General features: G+C 54.1%; 1 protein-coding gene across 1 annotated transcript; it reads left to right on the top strand.

Annotated features, from left to right (window-relative positions):
* The first annotated feature begins 6,365 nt into the window (after positions 1-6,365).
* On the top strand, positions 6,366-17,218 carry CKM (creatine kinase, M-type). Its single transcript, XM_004607739.2, has 8 exons — positions 6,366-6,418; positions 9,067-9,267; positions 10,476-10,630; positions 11,341-11,473; positions 12,980-13,151; positions 14,968-15,091; positions 15,912-16,101; positions 16,723-17,218. The coding sequence occupies exons 2-8, from the start codon at positions 9,075-9,077 to the stop codon at positions 16,899-16,901; spliced, it is 1,146 nt and encodes a 381-aa protein (XP_004607796.1). The 5' UTR covers positions 6,366-6,418; positions 9,067-9,074; the 3' UTR covers positions 16,902-17,218.
* The last annotated feature ends 236 nt before the right edge of the window (positions 17,219-17,454 follow it).

Genomic DNA, 17,454 nt, shown 5'->3' with positions numbered 1-17,454 from the left:
CCACATTTATGAGAAAGTTCAGTTGACACATTTGTCACAGTGATGAATAATAAATACTAATCAAATAATACAATGATAATACCTGCTTTAATAAAAGTTATGTGGATGTGGTTTCTTTCAAAAGTATTGAACGGCTGGAACAATAGTACAGTGGGTCAGGCATTTGCCTTATATGCAGCTGGCCCGGGTTCGATCCCTGGCATTCCATATGGTCCCTCGAGCACCGCCAGGAGTAATTCCTGAGTGCATGAGCCAGGAATAACCCCTGTGCATCGTCGGGTGTGACCCAAAAAGAAAAAAAAATCTGGAGTAAGCCCTAAACACCTCTGGGTGTGGCCCAAAAACAAAACGCAAGAATTTGCATGTCTATATTATACACGGATAGTGAATGTGATATTTTCAGACAGTGGTTGAATGTGGGAAACAAACCTCAGAAAGAGAAGCCCTGCTCCAGGACTATTCATTAGATGAGATGATGTTGGCCTCCTTTTGTGTTTGTGGGGGAAACACACCCAGCGGGGGGTTATATACAATGCTCAGGATTGAACCCAGGTTGGCCCTGGTGCTGGGAATGTGCCTTAACCCCCATGCTATCTCTATCTCTCCTGCCCACTGGTGTCTTTTTCTCTTTTTTTTGGGGGGGGAGGCGGGGTGAGGGTGGTCATACCTGGCAGTGATGAGGGCCGACTCCTGGCTCTGTGCTCAGGAATAATTCCTGACAAGACTCAGGAGAACATATGAGGGTCCCAAGGACCGAATCTGGGTCAGCCACAAGCAAGGCAAATGTCAAAACTGCTCTGACCCCATCAGCACTGTAACTTAATTATTTCCATTTTTAAATTTTTTTCTGCAGCTGTAACTTTAAGCACGAGAAAAATATGCTTCCCAATAAAGATCAGTTGAGTGGTGGAAGGAATGGACCAAGACCTAGAAAACGGTTGTTTCCTAGCTACTAGCATCTGAGAACTTGGTTCAACCTTCAGCTTTTCCAGTTTTTCTCTACGTGTCTACGCGACGTTTCCCAGCAGAGGGCGCTGCTGATCCGTGGAGCTGGGCCCAGGCTCCCGTTAGCTAAGCCCTTTCTCGGGGCGGCGCCCCCTGTTAGCACTCGGTTTCCCTCTCTGAGGCCCCGTATGATGCTGGCTCCTCCTAGACAAACAAGGGTGGCCCCTCGGGCTGGATCAGATGCCATTTTTTTTTTTGGTTTTTGGGTCACACCCGGTGATGCACAGGAGTTACTCCTGGCTCATGCACTCAGGAATTACCCCTGACGGTGCGTGGGGCACCATATGGGATGCTGGGAATCGAACCCCGGTCGGCTGCGTGCAAGGCAAATGCCCTACCCACTGTGCTACCGCTCCAACCCCAGGATCAGATGCCTTTTCCAGGGTCCTGGACTGCCACATCCCAGCCCTTCTCCCTCCAGTTAGCACAGCCTGGAGGACAAGTCTGTCTCCCACCCTGGACTGTCCAGCCCAGGAGGACCAGAAGAGTCCACCAGGGCTGTCTCAGTCACTGCTGTGTCCCCCAGGGGCCCCCTGTGCCCATCAGACATGGAGGAGGAGGCACTATGGAAAATTGGATGTCGATGGAAAACACAACTCAAACTGACACTATTGTTTTGTTTTGCTTTGGGGTCACATCTGGCGATTCTCAGGGGTTACTCCTGCCTTTGAACTCAGGAATCACTCCTGGCAGTGCTCAGAAGATCATATGGGATGTCAGGGATTGAATCCCCACCCGGTGGGTCACATGCAAAGCAATCTCCCAGCCCATTGTATCATGGCTCCAGCCCCCTAACCCCATTGTTTTGGCCTCTGGAGACTGAAGAAGGTCATACAGGGACCAGTGTCTTGTGGCCCAGGTGCAAATGTCAGCTCTGTGCTTTGCTGTGTGACATCCAAGCCAGGTACTAACCTCTCTGAACCTCAAGGTTCTGTTCTGTAGATCAGGACTCACAGGGTAATTTACTCTGCAAGGCTGTAGTGTTGTGGGATTGAATGAATTCTATAAAGGTTTAGAATCAGGCCAGGGTGACAGTATCGTGGGGAGGGTGTTTACTTTACAATTGGCTGACCGGGATTTGAGCCAGCATCCCATAGCATTCTCCAAACACTGCTAGGAAGGAGTAATTCCTGAGTACAAAGCCAGAAGCATAGCCAGGTTTGACCAAAACAGACCACAAAAAAAAAAAAAGGCTTAAAACCTGGAGCACAGGGAGCACAGGGTGAACCCACTGTGTGTTTGGGGAGGGTTGGGAGGGGTTGAGAGCCAGGTAGGGCCAGGTGGGTAGTAACTCAAGTTCCAATTTATTTATTTATTTTTTGCTTTTTGGGTCACACCCGGCGATGCACAGGGGTTACTCCTGGCTCTGCACTCAGGAATTACCCCTGGCCGTGCTCAGGGGACCATATGGGATGCTGGGATTCGAACCTGGGTCGGCCGCATGCAAGGCAAACGCCCTACCCGCTGTGCTATCTCTCCAGCCCCTCCAATTTATTTTTTTGTGTGTGTGTTTTTTTTTTTTTTTTTTTTGCTTTTTGGGTCACACCCGGTGATGCACAGGGGTTACTCCTGGCTTTGCACTCAGGAATTACTCCTGGTGGTGCTCAGGGGACCATATGGGATGCTGGGGATCGAACCCGGGTCGGCCGCGTGCAAGGCAAATGCCCTACCCACTGTGCTATCGCTCCAGCCCCTCAAATCCCAGTTTTGGACGAGGGATGACGGTCAGTGGTCAGATGCCAGCCTCGCATGTCTGAACCTTGGGTTCTATTCCTAAGCATGAAAAATATTAAGGCGGTGGGGTGGGATGCTTTTTTTTTTTAACTTAGTTTTTGTGTTGGGGGCCACACCTGCCTATGCTCAGGGCTTCTGGCTCTGCAGTCAGGAATCACTCCTGGCTGTGCTTGGGGGACCATATCCGGTGTAGGGGATTGAACCCGGATTGACCACGTGCAAGACAAACACCCTCCCAGCTGTACTATCTCTCCGGCCTGGGTTTGCTTTTAATTCTGTTTGGCCACCAAGGATGAGAGAGGCTCCCAACAACAAGACCCAAAACGCTGGACTGTGTCATGGGCCACTCACTAGGTGAGTGATGTGGTCCCGTTTTGCTGCCACCCTTGTGGGCTCCCATGTCTCAGGGAGTTATTAAACTGGGAATGCCCCTTCCTTGCCCCAGTCCCCAGGCCCTCTGAGTCTTCCTCTCTTGCTTCCACAATCCATCTCAGAATGACCCCAGGGCTTTTGCACATGCTGCTATCTGGTCAAATCCTCACTGAGCTGGTCCTCCACATCCTCAGGTGTCTCTGCACAATGGTCAGCTCCCCAGAGAAGACTGACCAATGCTTGTTCCCTGCTATGTGATTTCTCATGATCATACTGATTTCTCTCTCTCTCTCTCTCTCTCTCTCATTTTTGGGCCACATCTGGCTGTTCTCAGGGCTCACTCCTGGCTCCTCTATGCTCGGCTGGGCTCAAGGGACCATATGGGGTGCTGGGGATCAAACCGAGGTTGCTGTGTTATGGCTCCAGTCCCCATCCTACTCTTTTAAAGAAACTGCATTCAGGGACCAGAGCGATATACAGTGAGTAGGGGGCTTTTGCTTTGCATGCAGCAGACCCAGGTTTGATTCCTGGCATCCTATATGGTCCCCAGGCACCTCCAGGAGTAATTCCTGAGTGGAAAGCCAGGAGTAACTCCTGAGCATCACCAGGCATAGCCCCAAACCCAAAAATTTAAATTAAAAATAAAATAGATAAGTAAAGCAGCCACACTCAGTAGAGCCTGCAGGGCACCTCAGGGCACTCCCAGCGATACTCAGCCTGGCAGCATTGTGGGACAGCAGGTTTGGTGTTGGTGGCCTTCGGGTGCCAGGGATCAGTGCAGGGCTCTGCGTATGCCCAGCCTGTGTTCTGCCAATTTCAGGGACATCCCCAGCACTCCTTTTCCTTCAACGTTTCAATTGACCTCCCCACCCCCACCCCTCCAGCTGACATTCCGGAATAATTTGCCTGTTTCTGCTCTGGAAAATGTGCCCTCTGCAGGAAGCAGGATGGCTTTTTCTGTGTCCCCAGCAGCACTCAATAAATAATAGTTGCCCCGACAGCTGCCTGACACTGGAGAATTTCATGATATTCTCAGGAACTGTGTCTCGGGACAAAGATTTTTTGAGGTTTGGGGTTTGTTTTTGCTTGGGGACCACACCTGGCATGCTCAGGGCTTTGTCCCGGCTCTATGCTCAGGGATCACTCCTGGCAATGCTCAGGGATTGAACCTGGGTCTGTGGAGGGTAACGCAAACACCCTCCCTGCTTTCCGATTGCTCCGAATCCCCCAAGACAGGGTTTTTATTTTATTTTAATTATTATTTTTTATTTTTTTGCTTTTTGGGTCACGCCCGGCGATGCACAGGGGTTATTCCTGGCTTTGCACTCAGAAATTTTGCCTGGTGGTGCTCAGGAAGCCATATGGGATGCTGGGAATCGAACCCGGGTTGGCCGCGTGCAAGGCGAACACCCTACCTGCTGTGTTATCGCTCCAGCCACCAAGACAGGATTTTTAATATTTTTTTCCTTTTGGGGTCACACCCGGTGATGCACAAGGGTTATTCTTGGCTCTGCAGTCAGGAATTACTCCTGGCGGTGCTCAGGTGACCATATGGGATGCTGGGAATCGAATCCGGGTTGGCCGCATGCAAGGTAAACGCCCTACCCGCTGTGCTATCACTCCAGCCCCCCAAGACAGAATTTTTTTTTTTTGCTTTTTGGGTCACACCCAGCGATGCTCAGGGGTTACTCCTGGCTCTGCACTCAGGAATTACTTCTGGCAGTGCTTGGGGGACCATATGGGATGCCGGGGATCGAACCCGGGTCGGCCGAGTGCAAGGCAAACACCCTACCCGCTGTGCTATCGCTCCAGCCCCCCAAGACAGAATTTTTAAAGCGCCTTCTTCACTGCCACAAACAAGGGGAGAGGCAGAGAGGCTCCATTTCTCTAAGTCAATTTCTACCCGCCTAGGGGAGCTGTAGGGAGACTCGGGAAAGCCCAGCAAAAGTAGAAAGTGGTCCCAGAGGGAAGGAAACACTGTTTTTCTTTGTTGCAATCCTAGGTGCTCCCTGGAGGCGGTGTCCCGCTAGTCCTATAATCTTGGTGCCTTCCAGCCCGAGGACACAGTTTCCTCTGTGCTGTCCAGCTCTCCCCCTCCAGAGAATCCCCGAGTCAGCGCTGGAGGTCCGGGTTCACCCCACTGAGGTGACCAGCAAGAGTCTGTGTTGGTTGGAGTGCGCCAAGCCCTGTGGCACCCAGCCCCGTCCCCTGCGGGTGGGCGTGTCCTGCAGGGGCCTTGGCTGCCCTTGTAAGGTGCTGAGGCCTGGGGACACCCGAGATGCCTGGTTTATAATTAACCATGACACGTGGGGACCCCACCCCCTTACACCCGCCTTCTCTAGCCCCCCCAGCTCCAACGCCAAGGGGCTCACACTGCAAACTGCACGGCAGGCTCTAAAAATAAATCCTCCCTGGACCCGGCCTGCGCTGTCCCTCCCTGTCCCTCCCTGTCCCTTCCACTGCAGAAATCTGCCTGTGCCGCCCGGGTGGCAGCTCCACCCCCATGCTGGCCCTGAGCTCAGCATTCACCCACCCGATCCCCGCATCTCTGCAGCAAACCTGGGGCCCCGAGAGGGTCCAGGCAGGGTAGGTCAGGGGCTTCCCAAGCACAGGGGCTCAAGTATCTGGATTTGGGGCTGGAGCGGTAAGCACAGCGGGTCGGGCGTTTGCCTTGCACACGGCCAACCTGGGTTCGACCCCCAGCATCCCATAGGGTCTCCCAAGCACCACCAGGAGTAATTCCTGAGTGCAGAGCCAGGAGGAGCCCCTGAGCATCACTGGGTGTGACCCCCAAAGCAAAAATAAATAAATAAATAATGAAAATAAAATTAAAGAAAAATATAAAGTATCTGGATTCCGTCCCGTCCTTTGGGAAAGTGGAGCCCCCCAGCCCCACCCCTCACACCCACATACACGGACTTTCCCCAGTGGCAGGGGTCAAGGCCAGAGCGCAGGTGGTTTCTGTGCGTGTGGGACACGCCTGGCTACGGCTGTGTGTCCCCGGCGGGGGGCCAGCTGTGCCCGCCAGCCCGACTCAGCACTTACGGGGGATCAGCTTGGTCAGGGGCGCCCAGGCTCAGTCCTGAGGGCCGCCCCATACAAGGTCATGGGCTGGACACAGGGCACGCCTGGGTTCAGGGCAGCGAGGTGAGAGGCTCAGCTGCCCTCCGCCCCCCCCAACCTGCGGGGAGCCCTCTCAGCCAATGGCAGGGCTGGGCCCCCTATAAAAGGCAGGGGGTCCCCGCCCTTCCTCCGGGTCCCTGTGGTCTCCAGGATTCGAACTCCCCTTTCAACTCAGCCCAGCCAGGTACCACCCGCGAAGGGGGCTCAGGGTGGGGTTCAGCCTGGGGGGGACCTGGGGGTCCCAGCCGCCGGCCTGGGCCTGGGAGGGGCCTGACATGCCTCCGTCTTGTACGCTGAAGCCTAGTGAGAAAAGGCTGAGCTGGTGGCGACGGCCCTGGGCCCCGCTGCGACCGGTGATCTCTGGGACCCTGGGGAGGGGACCCTGAGACAAAAGGAGATTTGGCGGCTGCCAGCTGTCCCGGGGGCCTGGGGGGCTCTGGGCCGGGGTCTCTGCGGCTGTCACCAGTCCGGGCACCACGGCTGGGGGTGGGGGGTGGTTCTGTGTCACCTGTTGGGGTTCCTGCCTGTGTGACATCCTGGCCTCTCCTGGGTCCTGTGCCTGCCCTTTGGGGTTCCAGCATAGGTGCCAGAGTCCCAGGCATGTACCTGAGCTGCCCAGGGGTCCACCCCTGTCCAGCGGGGTCTGGGAGCTGTGCACAGTGGGGCGACATGTTCTGGGGCTCAACCGTGTTTCAGGGTCCCCCTCTGTATGTCCTTAAGAGGAAGAGGAGGTGGTACACTCTGCAGGGGGCGTTTCTGGGCTGAAAATCCCTGAGCCCCCCCAGACCTAGATGCATGTCCTTCCTCCCCCCTCCGCCCCCCCACCAGGCCCACCTGTCTCCAGCCTGCTGACTCGAGGCAAGCTGAGCCCCTGGAATGTGGGGGTGGGGGCGGCAGCTGTTTGAGAAGAGGCATCCAGCCAGAGTCTATAAATAATTCCCAGCCGGGACCACAGCTCCTAAGATCTTGGGTGGGGGGGGCTCCCCATGACCTGCCCCTTTGGCCTGATGCCTCGTCCTGCCGTTCACCCTGCCACCCTCCCCTCCCGCCCGCCTCTTGGCTAAAGGAGCTGCAGCAAGCGGCGAGGGCACTGGCCTTGCACGGAGCTGACCTGTTGAGCCCCAGCACCCCTTATGGTCCCCCGAGCCCCTCCAGGAGTGAGCCCTGAGCACAGAGCCAGGAGTAAGCCCTGAGCACCACTGGGTGTGATTCCCCAAATCCCCTCAAAATAAATAGACAAAATCAATAAAGGAATCACTCGCTCCTTCCTGAGATGGCCACGCATGAAGCGGGAAAAGCATGAAGCAGAGAATCACTCTCCTTGGTTGCAGTCTCGACCCCACACCAGGGTCTACAGTCAGAGAGGGCCTGCTCTTAGGCCACAGCTCAGAGAGGTTGAGCAATTGGCTGAGGACACAGAGCACAAAAATGACCCACCAGGGTAGGGCACTCGCCTGGCACGTGGCCAACTGGGCTTCGATCTCTCGCACCCCACATGGTCCTTCAATCACTGCCAGAGTGATTCCTGAGCACAGAGCCAGGAGTCAGCCTGAGCATTTCCAAAGGTGGCCACCACCCCTAAAGAAGTAAAAGAGAGAGGGGCTGGAGCGATAGCACAGCGGGTAGGGCGTTTGCCTTGCACGCGGCCGACCTGGGTTTGAATCCCAGCATCCCATATGGTCCCCTGAGCACCGCCAGGAGTAATTCCTGAGTGCAGAGCCAGGAGTAACCCCTGTGCATTGCCAGGTGTGACCCAAAAAGCAAAAAAAAAAAAAAGAGAAAAGAATATTGCCCACTGTGGGGGCCAGAGCAATAGTACAGGGGAGGGCGTTTGCCTTGCACTCAGCTGACCCAGGTTCTATCCCCAGCATCCCATAAGGTTCCCTGAGCACCACTAGGAGAGATTTAATTTTTTTGGCTTTTTGGGTCACATCCGGCAATACACAGGGGTTACTCTTGGCTTTGTACTCAGGAACTAGTCCTGGTGGTGCTCAGGGGGCCCTATGGGATGCTGGGAATCGAACCTGGTCAGCTGCGTGCAAGGCAAATGCCCTACCTGCTGTGCTATCGCTCCAGCCCCAAGGAGAGATTCTTGAGTGCAGGGCCAGGAATAGCCCCTGAGCATCGCTGGGAATGACCCAAAACCAAAAAAGAAAAGAAAAGAAAAATGGCCCACTGGGCTCTCAGCCTGTACTAGTGGGGGGAATGGGGTGAGGGCCTCCTCCTCAGCACCCCTATCCCCCCTGCAGCCCCTGACTTCATGGAGGAAATCCTAACCCCGCCCCGCTCATGCCTATTCTCAGCATCACTTTCCACTCTCCCGGGGTCCAGCAGGCCCGGCTGTCCATTCTGAACAAACAACAAGCAAAGAAACTCCCCTTGCAGCCTGGACCCTTTCCCTAATACTCCCCTATGGTGGCCTTCCCACGGCCCCAGAGGGTAGTGTGAGGAGACCCCCAGATTACATGCTGCACAGAGAGATGCAGCAACTTGCCCAAGGTCACACAGCTTGTTCTCAGTGGCAGAGTTGGGGGTTCTGTCCGGATCTCAGAATCTCTGCCTTACTCCATGCCACAAGGCTGCCCAGATTCAGGGGTGCCCCCCACCCCGCGGCACTTTCCAGAGGCTAGCCAGGGTCACCTTCCAGGGGGAGAGGGATGAATGCTGGGTCCGGGGGCCTGAGGAGGGCTCCCCTCCTGCTCCTGCTCCTCCAGCCCAGAGCTGGATCTGGCCTCAGGGCCATGTCCCCTCCAGCCTGCCGCCCCCCCACCCGGCTATGGCCCGTGGCTGGTGCCTGAGGAGCAGATCCGAGTGTCTCCCCTGCACCCCCAGCCGCCGCCATGCCTTTCGGCAACACTCACAACAAGTTCAAGCTGAACTACAAGCCGGAGGAGGAGTACCCCGACCTCACCAAGCACAACAACCACATGGCCAAGGTGCTCACCCCCGACCTCTATAAGAAACTGCGCGACAAGGAGACGCCCTCGGGCTTCACCCTGGACGATGTGATCCAGACGGGCGTGGACAACCCAGGTGGGCCCTGGCAGGAGGCGAGGCACGGCGGGGGGATGGGCCTGACCTGGAGGGGACATGGGGGCCGGCACGGGTTGGGGTGTGCCTGGAACAGTCTGACGGGGCAGGCAGAGGGCAGCGGGCTGAGTCCTTCTCCAAGGAGACCCCAAGGGCAAGTGGAATGGGGGACCCAGGGACAATGCCTCTCCCTCCTCTTCCCTCCTGGGCACCAGGAAGGTTTCTTGGGCCTCTGGCTCTGTAGGGGTGACCGTCGAAGGCTCCGGGAGGGCTCAGGGAGAACTCAAGAACTGGCGTGTCTGAGGGAATTGTTTTTAGCTCCTGGGAGCTGACCCCCAGACTCGGAGCCTATCAACCAGCAAAGGGCTCAGCTGTGGACACATGCTTACAGACATGCGAGCACCCACAGACACACATGTATACACAGACATGTGGTTACAGACACAGATGCACATTCAGACACATGGGAATACACAGACAAGACACACAGAAATACATATGCATGTATAAGATGATACAATGCAGGTGGGGAGGGGGGGAGGTATACCGTGATTCTTGGTGGTGGAATATGTGCACTGGTGAAGGGATGGGTGTTTGAGCATTGTATAACTGAGATTTAAACCTGAAAGCTTTGTAACTTTCCACATGGTGATTCAATAAAAGAATAATAAAAAAAGATGATAAAATGCTCATATACATACAGACATGTGTGCTCACACAGACACTACACACAAACATACACTGTATGCATGCACAGATGTGTCCATGCACAGATGTGTGCATACACATACTGATATATGCATACACATACATACACAGACACTGCATGCAGACACAGGCACTGCATGGAGACACACATACATACACAGACACTGCACATATACATGCACAGAGACATGGGTGCAAACATGTACACAAATATACAAACCATGTACAATGTGCATACACAGAACACATGCACACATACATACATAGATGCATACATACACACGTGCATATACATACACACATGTGAAGATATATACAAAGATATATACGTGCACACACGTACCAGATGGTGCACATGTGCACACGCATGGCCACAGGCCCACACTTTAAAGCATGACCATCCAGTGAGTGTGCACACACGTACAGAGACAGCTGGCACGTGCAGACCCACAGTCTGCAGAGCCCAGACCCTGCCCTCCTCGCTGACCTGTCCTGCCCCCCAGGTCACCCTTTCATCATGACCGTGGGCTGCGTGGCCGGGGACGAGGAGTCATACGAGGTGTTCAAGGACCTCTTTGACCCTATCATCCAGGACCGGCACGGGGGTTACAAGCCCACCGACAAGCACAAGACCGACCTCAACCATGAGAACCTCAAGGTGAGTGGGACTGAAGAGATGGGCCTGAGAAACAGAGACGAGACAGAGACACAGAGAGAGGGGAGAGACATGGGTGCCCGGAAAGATGGGGGGATGGAAGAAGACAGCCAACAGGGACAGAGAGAAGAGACAGAGACAAAGAGAGAGATGGAGACAGAGACAGAAGCAGACGGAGACAGGTGGAGACAGAGACAGAGATGGAGACAGAATAGAGAGATAGAGACAGAGATGGAGATAAAAACAGAGATGAAGAGAGATGAGAGACAGAGATGGAGAGAGACAGAGATAGAGAGAGACAAAGATAGAGAGAGATAGAGGTGGAGACAGAAGAGAGAGATGGAGACAGAATAGAGAGAGACAGAGATGTAGACAGAATAGAGAGATACAGAGATGGAGAGAGATGAGAGACAGAGATAGAGCGAGACAGAGAGAAACAGAGACGGAGACATATGGAGACAGAGATGGAGACAGAATAGAGAGAGAGACAGAGATGGAGACAAAATAGAGAGACAGAGACAGAGATGGAGATAGAAACAGAGATGGAGAGAGATGAGAGACAGAGAGAGACAGAGATGGAGAGAGAGATGGAGAGAGACAGAAAGAGAGAGGAGGGGACAGTGGGGCAATAGCGGGGGCAGAAGAGGGTCTGGAGGAGTGGGCAGGGAGGGAGGCAGTCGGGCGAGTTTGGGGTCTCACTGAGTGCCCCACAGGGCGGAGATGACCTGGACCCCAACTACGTGTTCAGCAGCCGCGTCCGCACCGGCCGCAGCATCAAGGGCTACACGCTGCCCCCACACTGCTCCCGGGGGGAGCGCAGGGCTGTGGAGAAGCTCTCCGTGGAAGGTGAGACGTCCCCTGCCCCCACCGGGGCCCCCAACCTTGGCTCTCCACAGGCAGGTTCCCGTAGCCTCTGAAACTCGTTTTCAAAAGCTAGAGCTTCAGAAGTAGCTCCAAGTAGAAGCCTGGGGGCCTCAAGATTTGGGGTGTTGGGGGCTTGGGAGATAGCGAAGTGCTTGCCAATCCCCAGCATCCCATACAGCCCCCTGAGCACTGCCAGGAATAATTCCTGAGTGCAGAGCCAAGAGAAACGCCTGAGGAGCTAGAGCGATAGCACAGCGGGTAGGCCGTTTGCCTTGCACATGGTCGACCTGGGTTCGACTCCCAGCATCCCATATGGTCCCCTGAGCACCGCCAGGAGTAATTCCTGAGTGCAGAGCCACGAGTAACCCCTGTGCATCACCGGGTGTGACCCAAAAAGAAAAAAAAAAGTAACCCCTGAGCATCCTCAAATGTGACCCTCAAAAAAATATATGAGCAAAAAAACACCAAGATTTGGGGAGTTTGAGAGCCAGAGAGATTATACAGGGAGTAAGCACTTCCCTTACATGGGGTCAACCTGGGTTGGATCTCTGACACCCCATATGGCCCCTCGAGCCCCATCAGAAGTGATCCCTGGGGCACAGAGCCAGGAGTCAGCCCTGAGCACCACTAGGTGTGGCACAAAAGTCAAGTGGGGAAAAAAACCCAAAACCAGTAAGTAAATACATAGTCGGGACCAGAGAGATAATACAGCGGGTAAGATGTTTGCCTTGCACCCAACTGGCTGATCCCCAGAGCCGGTCCAGGAGTGATTCCTGAGCATAGAGACAGGAGAAAGCCCTGAGCACTGCTGGGTGTGGCCCTAAGTCCCTCCCCCACAAAACTACTGTCACACACGGGCATATACACTGAGACTTGACAGCCCCGCAAATTTCTGAGACCGACTTTCGGGGGTCTACCTAATCAGCCACACCCCACATTTGTGTGTGACTGGATTGACTCAGGCTGTAGGATGGGAAGACGGATTTTTCTTTGTTTTGTTGGTTTTGAGGCCATTTTGGGCAGTGCTCAGGGCTTATTCCTGGCTTTGGGATTGAATCTGGGTGGGCTATATGCAAGACAAGTACCCTACATGTTGTCCTATCTCTCTGACACTGAGATTCTGATTTTGATTGACTGCTGGCATGGGAGTGGGGTGCAGGAGCACATTTGGGGCCAGATCAGACATGGTGGGATTTTTTGCTTTGTTTTGGCTTTTTGCATCACACCCGTCAGTGCTCAGGAGCTACCCCTGGCTCTGCACTCAGGAATTACTCCTGGCGGTGCTCAGGGAGCCATATGGGATGCCAAGGATAGAACCCATGTCGACCATGTGCAAGGCGAATGCTCTACCCACTGTACTGTCGCTCCAGCCCCTCGATGTAGTGTGTAGGTGCCTTTCAGGGGCATCTGTCTGGGTTCCCCAGACGGGCTCTGGAGGCCAGGGTGCTGGGCCAAGACTGGTAACCCTCTCTCCCCCTCCCCCCACAGCCCTCAACAGCCTGACGGGCGAGTTCAAGGGCAAGTACTACCCACTGAAGAGCATGACGGAGGCGGAGCAGCAGCAGCTCATTGATGACCACTTCCTCTTCGACAAGCCCGTGTCTCCCCTGCTGCTGGCCTCCGGCATGGCCCGGGACTGGCCTGACGCCCGGGGCATCTGGTGAGGGTCCCCCTGCCACCGTGCCCTGTGCCCTTTCCAGAAGCCCCCTACTTCCCATCAAAGTCAACACCCGAAAGAGAAATGTTTCCGAGCACCCCAGCACCCCCACTCTCCAGCTCTGTGACTGCCCTGGGAGGGGGATGAGTCTGTTAGAACTTGGACTTGAAGCAGAGACCCCCCCCCAGGTTTGTCACCCAGATACAGCATATTCCCCCTGCCTAGGGTCCCCATATGTGTAATTGGGGTCACCACTATTCCTGGTGGTTGGGATTCTTATAGAGCCCAGTAATGGAACATGTTGGAACGGTTCTGTGGTCCATGTAGGGCTTATGCCACATTCTCTATCACTGTTAGTGAATTTTCTGTGACTCCCTGATTTCCATAAAGTCTCTTTGTTTTAAGGGTTTTGGACCATACCTGGCTGGTGCTCAGAGCTATTCCTGACTCTGTGCTCTGGGATCACAGATGGTGCTTGGGGGACTTTTATGTGGTGCCAGTAGTTGACCGGGGGCTGCCTGCATGCCAAGCAGACACCTTAATTGCAGTACTATCTTTCAGGTTTACTGATAGCCTAAGATTCAGAAATGTCTCAACAATCGACATTCACAGGCTTTGGCGAGTTGAGATGCTAAGATTTACAGATGGCACGATTCTCAGATTTCAAGATTCGGAATATTTTTAGGCTTAAAGGTTGTGCCAATTTCAGATCTCGTGATTCCAAGTAACCCAACATTCCCAGATTTTAATGTTTTGTGGACCTAAGACTGTGGCTGAGAAATTGACAAGGTGATAGGATGAGTCACTGGTCAGAGACCAGAGGTAGGATTTCCACAACGGAGCATTTCCGAGGCCATACTTCTGTTTTTCTTCCCCCCACCACACTTTTTTTTTTTTTAAAGATTCTGAGACTCTAAGTCCAGAATATACTGCTATAATTGAAGTCTAGAATTTAAGGGGCTGGTACAGCAGGTAAGGCACTTGCCTTGCATACAGCCTGGGTTCAATCCCTGGCACCACATATGGTTCCCTGAGAGCACCTCTAGGAATGATCCCTGAGCTCAGGACCTTTGGCAGCACCACCAGGTTTGCCCCTCTAAAAGAAATCAAAACAAGGGGCTAAGAGAAGAGCCAGGAGTAACCCCTGTGCACCTCCAGGTGTGGCCCAAAAAGAAAAAACAAAACAAAACAAAACAAAATACAATTTAAGACTCACAATTGGGCTGGAGTCATAGCACAGCGGGTAGGGCATTTGCCTTGCATGTGGCCGACCAGTATTTGATTCCCAGCCTCCCATATGGTCCCCTGAGCACTGCCAGGAGTAATTCCTGAGTGCATGAGCCAGGAGTAACCCCTGAGCATCGCCGGGTGTGACTCAAAAAGCAAAAACAGGGGCTGGAGTGATAGCACAGCGGGCAGGGCCTTTGCCTTGCGTGTGGCCGATCCAGGTTTGATTCCCAGCATCCCATATGTTCCCCTGAGCACGGCCAGGGGTAATTCCTGAGTGCAGAGCCAGGAGTGACCCCTGAGCATTGCTGGATGTGACCCAAAAAGCAAAAAAAAAAAAAAAAAGAAAAGAAAAAACAAGTAACCAAACAAACAAAAACAATTAAAAAAAAAAAAAGACCCACAATTCCTTGACCCCAGCATTGGAGGGTTCCCAGGTTCCCCTCTCTAGGTCTCCAGGGGCAAAGTTCCTGCAATTCTGAAGAAACCCAGGGAGCCCCCGCGGTGTATATGCGCTGGCGGGAGGGCGGGAAAAGAGATTCTGCGAATGGATTCTGCGGAGCTGATTCCTTCTTGCTACACCCCATCCCAGGCACAACGACAACAAGAGTTTCCTGGTGTGGGTGAACGAGGAGGATCACCTCCGCGTCATCTCCATGCAGAAGGGGGGCAACATGAAGGAGGTTTTCCGCCGTTTCTGCGTAGGGCTGCAGAAGGTAAAAGTGTCTGGGCAGAACTGAGCGATAGCACAGTGGGGACGGCGTTTGCCTTGCTCGCAGCTGACCCGGGTTGGATCCCTGGCATCCGTTATGGTCTCCTGAGCAACTGAGTGCATAGACAGGAGTAACCCCTAAGTATAGCAAACAAACAAACAAAAAACTCAAAACAAAAAAACAGAGTGCCTGGGTAGGAGAGATGGCACAGCGGGGAGGGCATTTGCCTTGCACCCTATATTCCTATATTCCCGGCACCCTATATTCCTATATTCCCGGCACCCTCTCCCGAGGGTTCTCCAAGAATGATCCTGAGCATAAGTCTTGATCCCTGGGCGTAGTGCTCAGACATAAGTCTTGAGCACTACTGGGTCTGGCTGCAAACCCAAAAGAAAAAAAGAAAAAATAATATTACGAGTGTTTGCATTTGGCCACCACTCCAGATTCCACGAACCCACTGCCTACCAGCGGGTCAGACCACGCCCACTATTAACCATGCCCACCATAAGGGGCGGGTCCCCGTTACAAAACCACACCCCGGCAGCGGAACAGCTATGCCCGGCACCTAGTCCATCTTTTGTTCTTTTCTTTCAAACTTTTATAAAAGTCCGTCCTTTTAAGAGTGGGTCTCCAAAGCGCAGCCTCTACACAGTCCCTCGTACTGCCCACAGTGGGTCTTCGGACCCCTCCCTCTAAATCGCATTCCTCCCCACTGTCTCCTCCTCCCTCACTCATCTGCGCTCCAAATGGGCGTCTGGGTTGTGGGTGTTGTTGGGACGTCCGTGGGCTCTGACTCCCACCTGGTCGTCTCTTATCATCTTAGATTGAGGAGATCTTCAAGAAAGCCGGTCACCCCTTCATGTGGAATGAGCACCTGGGCTACGTGCTTACCTGCCCGTCCAACCTCGGCACCGGGCTGCGTGGGGGCGTGCACGTGAAGCTGGAGCACCTGAGCAAGCATCCCAAGTTCGAGGAGATTCTCACCCGTCTGCGCCTGCAAAAGCGAGGCACAGGTGCGGGCCCTGCTCTGCACACTGTGTAGGGGGGCTCATGGTAGCGGTAGGAGGTCTGGCAAGGGCTCTACCATTTCATGGACATTACTATGTTTCTCCCAGGGGCCGGAGAGATAGTACAGTAGGGAGGGCATGTGCTTTGCACGCGGCCTGCCCGGGTTCGATCTCTAACATCCTATAGGGTTCTTCCAAGCACCGCTAGGAGTGCTTCCTGAGTGCAGGGCCAGGAGTAAACCCTGAGCACCACTGGGTGTGGCCTCCAAATCAAAACAACACATATACACTTTGTTTCTCCTTAAATGACCCTATCTCAGCCTGATATCAAGGTTGTACCATATACATCGTGTATGTCCCCTAAGACCTGTTTCCCATTTGTGAAAGGGAAGGGTCTGTAGATTGGACCCCAGGCAACCCTGCTCCTGAATTCACCCTCATGCTCTATTTTCTTGTGCCACGATTGAGGGCTGAGATAACTGAAGTTGAAGACGTGGGCTCATGAGTAGGCATGTGGGAGGCGCTACTTGCATTTGTCACCATACATGGAGCTGTCGCAGCTGGCACAGGGATCATGGTTCCTGCTCCGCGGCTCCCTCCTTACGCCCTCGCCTCTGGCTCCTGCAGGTGGCGTAGACACGGCTGCCGTGGGCTCAGTGTTCGACGTGTCCAACGCTGATCGTCTCGGCTCGTCTGAGGTCGAGCAGGTACAGCTGGTCGTGGACGGTGTGAAGCTCATGGTGGAGATGGAGAAGAAACTGGAAAAGGGCGGGTCCATCGACGACATGATCCCCGCCCAGAAGTAGGCACCCTGCCCACCTGCAGCCGACTGCTTGAGCCCCAGCCAATGGGAGGACCCTGTCTGCTGGAGGCCCGCCCCTTCATTTTTGCCCCGCCCCTCATGGGATTCCCGCCTCTAAAGGGCGGGAGTTGTAGGAGTTCCAGTGAATGGGGTTCAGCCTCCGGGTTCTGGCCAATGAAAAGCCTCCCTTACACCTGCCTCTCCTTTTTCCGAGCTCCGCCCACCAACCGGAGCTCCACCTAGTTGAGAGCTCTTCAGCACATCTGGAGCTTGAGCTTTTTCTCCACTCAAAGCAACAAGTAAAAGCAAAGGTTGCCTTAACTTTGTGCGCAAGTTTTTGAGGGAGGACTCTTGTCCTTGGTCGCTGTGACTTCCATGTGGTTTGCCCTCTTACTAATGTGCCAGATAAGCTTTATCACATCTCTCCAATGAGCAGTTAGGGTAGAGGCCAATCCCCTCAATCGCATAGCCCTAGGGGAATCTGAGATCCACAGTGGCCTGACCCAGGGTCACATCGCTGTACTTGGGCCCTTTCCAACCCCGACTTCAGATCAGTC

The sequence above is a fragment of the Sorex araneus genome, chromosome 8 (genome assembly GCF_027595985.1).
Source record: "Sorex araneus isolate mSorAra2 chromosome 8, mSorAra2.pri, whole genome shotgun sequence".
In the NCBI taxonomy this organism is placed as follows: domain Eukaryota; kingdom Metazoa; phylum Chordata; class Mammalia; order Eulipotyphla; family Soricidae; genus Sorex; species Sorex araneus.
This window is presented reverse-complemented; position numbering and strand designations above follow the sequence as displayed.